The following is a 5,304-nucleotide window of genomic DNA, read 5'->3' on the forward strand; positions in this document are numbered from 1 at the left end:
TGCAAGCTCACCCACTATGCTCTCTCAACCGTGCCAAAAGTACGTCAGAACAGGATCGACCATGTCACATGCTCCTAGTCCCCTACCACCTAGCCCGATTGGTTAGAGGCAATCTCAAAGAGCTCTGCGTAAATGGAATACCAAGGTCCTTGGCCAGACCACCAATCCATCCAAAGCCTGGTATCCACACCACGTGTATCGTTCCTAGGAAATCAACGGTTTGATCGTGTTATGCCATTGGGTTGATCATACTTGGACCAAATTATGCCATCAGGCCTTGGACCCCTCTCAAGATTTTCCAAACCCATTTAAGCATCATAGCCACATTCATGAGTTTGGTATTGAGGGTGCCCAAGCCACCCTATACTTGGGACGACAGAGGTATTTTCGCATTAGTCTCGCTCCTTCTCAAAATAACCGAGACCATTGCTTGTCCATAAAGTCGTGGACACCATCACCCAATAGAAAAAGTCCCATGACAAACAACGGCTTTGCGGATAGGAACGTCTTAGTCAAAACCAGTCTAGCCGTGGATGACTGATGTCTTCCTTGACAAGAATCCACCCGAGCCCCAACTTGATTGGTGACAAAGGCCTAGTCTGCCGTTGTGATCCCTAAGTCGCTCAGCGGTAATCCCAAATAAGAGATAGGAAACGAACCTACAACGGAGTTTAGCAAGCATGCAATGCGCCTTCTTCCTCATTGGTCACCCCCATGACCACAACTTTACTCTTATTGAAGTTGATCTTTAGTCGAGAGGTGTTTTCAAAAGCATAGCAATAGAAAATTAAGGTTCACTGTGCTAGCTTCATCTGGTCCAATCATGATAATTGTGTCATCAGCATACTGCAAGTGTGATATCAGATGCAAGACGAGTCATCGAATATGACCTGCCGTGTAGGCCCTATTGAGAGTTGCTACCAGCGAATCCACCGCAAAATCAAAAACACAGAAGAGGGAGGGTTTCCTTGCCTGACCCCACATGCATTAGGGAAGAAGGGTCACACTTCCCCATTCACCAACACGTATGTCCCCCACCTCATGCACAGTCTCCTGAAAGGTGAGGATTAGTTCGAGGATAAAACTTCACATAACCCTCCACTTTGCATATTTCCCTTTCCTAAAAAAAGTTGCATTACTGTCCCCACCTTTCTTTCTATTTCCAATCGAAATAAATCATCGCTCCATCTATGTTTGTATGGAAGTAAAGCGTTGGACAAACAAACCACGTTTGCTGTACCTCCCAAGTGCAATGTTCATTTCGGTCCTTGTGCAATGAATCTGTAGCAAATACAAACATGCTCATTGGTTCAATGAATAACTCTGATCTCCATATACTTGTCATGTATACTTGCCTCAATACATTGTATTTTGCATACCCATTTGTACTGAATTTTCATGCATAAATACACGTGGCAACTTTTAGCTAACCATATTGACATATATTGCTTTTGCTGGTAGGAGAGATTCCTCTACGAGAGACTATGGAACCTTTAGGGTTGAAAAGAGGATTTAATTGTAGAAAAATGGATGACACATCAGATGGTGAGAGGCCATAGGAGGGGACCTTGCTATTCGACGGCAAGGACGCGGCTGGCGATGGTGGCAAATGCATCGCCGGCGAGGTCGGGATTGGCAGGAGGACTCGATGGCGTTTTGGAAATCTTTCTAGGGTCCTTTGTGCAAATCGGAAGGACATGGTTGTAATTTCATTTTCTTTCAGGTCCTTCCTGCAGTATTGTAAAAATTTTGTTTATTAATGCCAGTTCTGGGACCTTCGGGTCCCTTCCCCTGTTAAAAAAAAAAAAAAAAAAAACTCTTGGATCTTGAAATTGGTTCCATATATAGGGGGTCCAATGACAATGGGTCAAGTTAATCTTACCCAAATCAGACTACCGTTTTCTAGAGAAGTTTATACCCTTTTTACAAGAGAATGTTTTCTGACAACCACATGCGTTTGCCACTTTGCCAGCTCATTAGAAAACAAAGGTGGACACTTCCGTTGGTCCTAGCCTCAGCTCCTAGGTAAGGTGCCACCTGCGTCCCCAAATAGTCGCTGGTAGCGACGCCGGCACTATCATATGAGGACGCCGGCACAGTATCTTTCATTTGGGGGAGCTGCTCCCACATCGGCGCGCCTCATACGACAGCCTCAATAGATAATTTGAATATGAAAACTCAAACAAAATCATAGAAATTCAAATAAGTTTACGAATTTAAAGTTTGAGCCAACACACGGCCACCAAATTCGAATATGTTTTCGAATATGAAGTTTAGGCCAACACATGGCCACCAGATCGCCGTCTCCGGCGCAAAAAAATGGCTTCCAAGCCAGATGATAAGATGGATGAGGTCACGGGCGGCTCAACCTCGACGACTTCCTCATCGGCGGCGAGCCCCATCGGCAGCTCCGTCGCTGCAACAGGATCCACGTTCGTCGGGGGAGGCATGAACGTCAACGGTGTCGGGGGAGACATGAACGTGGACGGTGCCGGGGGAGACATGAACGTGGAGGGCGCTGGGGGAGACGCCGACGCAGCTCGCGCCACCATCACCTCTTGGCCGATGCGCTAGCGGTACATCTCGTGCCACGCCCGCTCCGACGGGTCCATCTTCTCCATGTCGGCCATCAAGATCTTGGATTCTTGATACATCTTGGCCAACGATAGCTGCGTCGCTTCGTTGGTGGCCTTCATGGCAGCGGCATGAGCTTCCATCTTCGCCGCCTCCACCCTCTCCCTCTCCAACTCGATCTTCATGTCTTGCTTTTCGAGGATTGCCTTCCACACGACGGCGCCCTATCCACCGCTTCCTTGTTCTCCACCGAGAATGAGGTGATCATCTTCACGATGGAGGCGTCCATGGTTGCCAATACCGGCACCGCATTCCTCTCGGTCTTGGCCTTCTTGTTGCCAATGGGGCGCCCAGTGGAGGCGCCGGCTGAATAGACCGGCCCATCTTCCCCGTCCTTCAATAGAGTGTGGAGGAGGTCGTCCCATTTCTTGCAACCTTGTAGCTTGTTGTAGCAATGCATGAAGGGGAAGTCTTTATCCTCGTGTTGGTGCTTGTACATTTTGAGGGTTTGGAGCATCTAACAATACATGATGCAAAACAAGATATGGAACAATTTGGATCATCAAATAGATATGAAAATAGATGAATCATCAAATAGATATGTAACAAGATCGATCATCAAATAGATATAGAACAAGTTGGATCATCATTCATATGTAACAAGATGGATCATCAAATAGATATGTAACAAGATCGATCATCAAATAGATATAGAACAAGTTGGATCATCATTTGATATGTAACAAGATGAATCATCAAATAAGATGGGCGTAGATCATACCCAATCCACCATCGTCTTGCCGCTCTCCTTCCGTGCCTTGATCTTCTCATAGTAGCCATGGAACCTTCTACACGCCGCCTTGATCAAGTTCCAACGGTGAGAGAGGGCGCCCTCATTCCGGTTCATCTCCATGTTGGTGTACTCACCATAGTTCTTCTTCTCGTTGAAGCAATCGAGGATGCGCTTGTAGTACTTGCCTCCGGTTTGGTTTCGCTGGTGATGGGGCAAAAGCTCACTTGCTTCCACGCCTCGATGAGACATTCATCCTCCAAAGACCTCCACCTCGGACCACGAGTGCCGGTGGAACGCCTGCGCGTCGTCATCGTGGTCACGTCGGTGTCGGCATCGATCATCTCCTCCTGGACCTCCTCCTCACCTTCGTCCTCGTCGGCCTCTTCTTCATACTCGTCGACGGGGGGTTCGTAGGCGTGGCCGCGTATGTTGCCGTTGAGGATCTCCTCCTCGGCCGTAATCTACGCATAAAGTTATCTACTTTCAGTCGCCGCCGGTTGATGTCTACGGGTGCTTCTATTCTTGTAGACAGTGTTGGGCCTCCAAGAGCAGAGGTTTGTAGAACAGCAGCAAGTTTCCCTTAAGTGGATCACCCAAGGTTTATCGAACTCAGGTAGGAAGAGGTCAAAGATATCCCTCTCATGCAACCCTGCAACCACAAAGCAAGAAGTCTCTTGTGTCTCCAACACACCTAATAGGTGCACTAGTTCGGCGAAGAGATAGTGAAATACAGGTGGTATGAATATATATGAGCAGTAGTAACGGCGCCAGAAAAGTGCTTGTTGGCATGTGGTTGATGGTGGTAATATTGCAGAAAGTACGAGATGCAAGTAAAACAAGTAAACAAGCAGCGGTAGCAGTATTTAGGAACAAGGCCTAGGGATCATACTTTCACTAGTGGACACTCTCAACATTGATCACATAACAGAATAAATAGATAGATTCTAGACTCTACACTCTCTTGTTGGATGATGAACACCACTAACTGTGTAGGATTACACGAACCCTCAATGCCGGAGTTAACAAGCTCCACAATATTCGATGTTCATGTTTAAATAACTTAGAGTGCATGACATATCAACATAACCAAACCAAGTACTAACATAGCATGCACACTGTCACCTTCACGCTACGAAAGGAGACATAGATCACATCAATACCATCATAGCAATAGTTAACTTCATAATCTACAAGAGATCACAATCATAGCCTACGCCAAGTACTACACGATGCACACACTGTCACCATTACACAGTGCGGGAGGAATAAACTACTTTAATAACATCACTAGAGTAGCACACAGATAAATTGTGATACAAAACACATTGCAATCATAAAGGGATATAAATAAGCACTTCACTATGCCATTCATAACGAGTGAATAAGTATTACGTTAAATATAGCCTAAGAGACCCACACGGTGCACACACTCGTCACCTTTACACACGTGGGACAAGGAGTCTCCGGAGATCACATAAGTAAAACCCACTTGACTAGCATAATGACATCTAGATTACAAGCATCATCATATGAATCTCAATCATGTAAGGCAGCTCATGAGATTATTGTATTGAAGTACATAGGAGAGAGATTAACCACATAGCTACCGGTACAGCCCCGAGCCTCGATGGAGAACTACTCCCTCCTCATGGGAGACAAGCAGCGTTGATGAAGATGGCGGTGGTGTCGATGGAGGAGCCTTCCGGGGGCACTTCCCCGTCCCGGCGGCGTGCCGGAACAGAGACTCCTGTCCCCCAGATCTTGGCTTCGCGATGGCGGCGGCTCTGGAAGGTTTTCTCTGGTTTCGTCCGATTCCGAGAATATTTCCTTACTAGGATTTCTGAAACCAAAAACAGCAGAAAACAGCAACTGGCCCTTCGGCATCTCGTCAATAGGTTAGTTCCGGAAAATGCATAAATATGACATAAAGTATGCAT

The 5,304-nt window shown here is 46.6% G+C and overlaps 1 protein-coding gene across 1 annotated transcript in view; it reads right to left on the reverse strand.

Moving 5' to 3' along the window:
* The window catches only part of LOC124696091, a 4,945-nt gene extending 2,082 nt beyond the window's left edge, over positions 1-2,863 (reverse strand). The window contains exon 1 of the mRNA XM_047228869.1: positions 2,781-2,863. Coding sequence (XP_047084825.1) covers positions 2,781-2,863 — 83 coding nt within the window. The remainder of the gene's footprint in view (positions 1-2,780) is intronic.
* Between the last annotated feature and the right edge of the window lie 2,441 nt (positions 2,864-5,304).

This window comes from Lolium rigidum, chromosome 3 (assembly GCF_022539505.1).
Source record: "Lolium rigidum isolate FL_2022 chromosome 3, APGP_CSIRO_Lrig_0.1, whole genome shotgun sequence".
NCBI lineage: Eukaryota > Viridiplantae > Streptophyta > Magnoliopsida > Poales > Poaceae > Lolium > Lolium rigidum.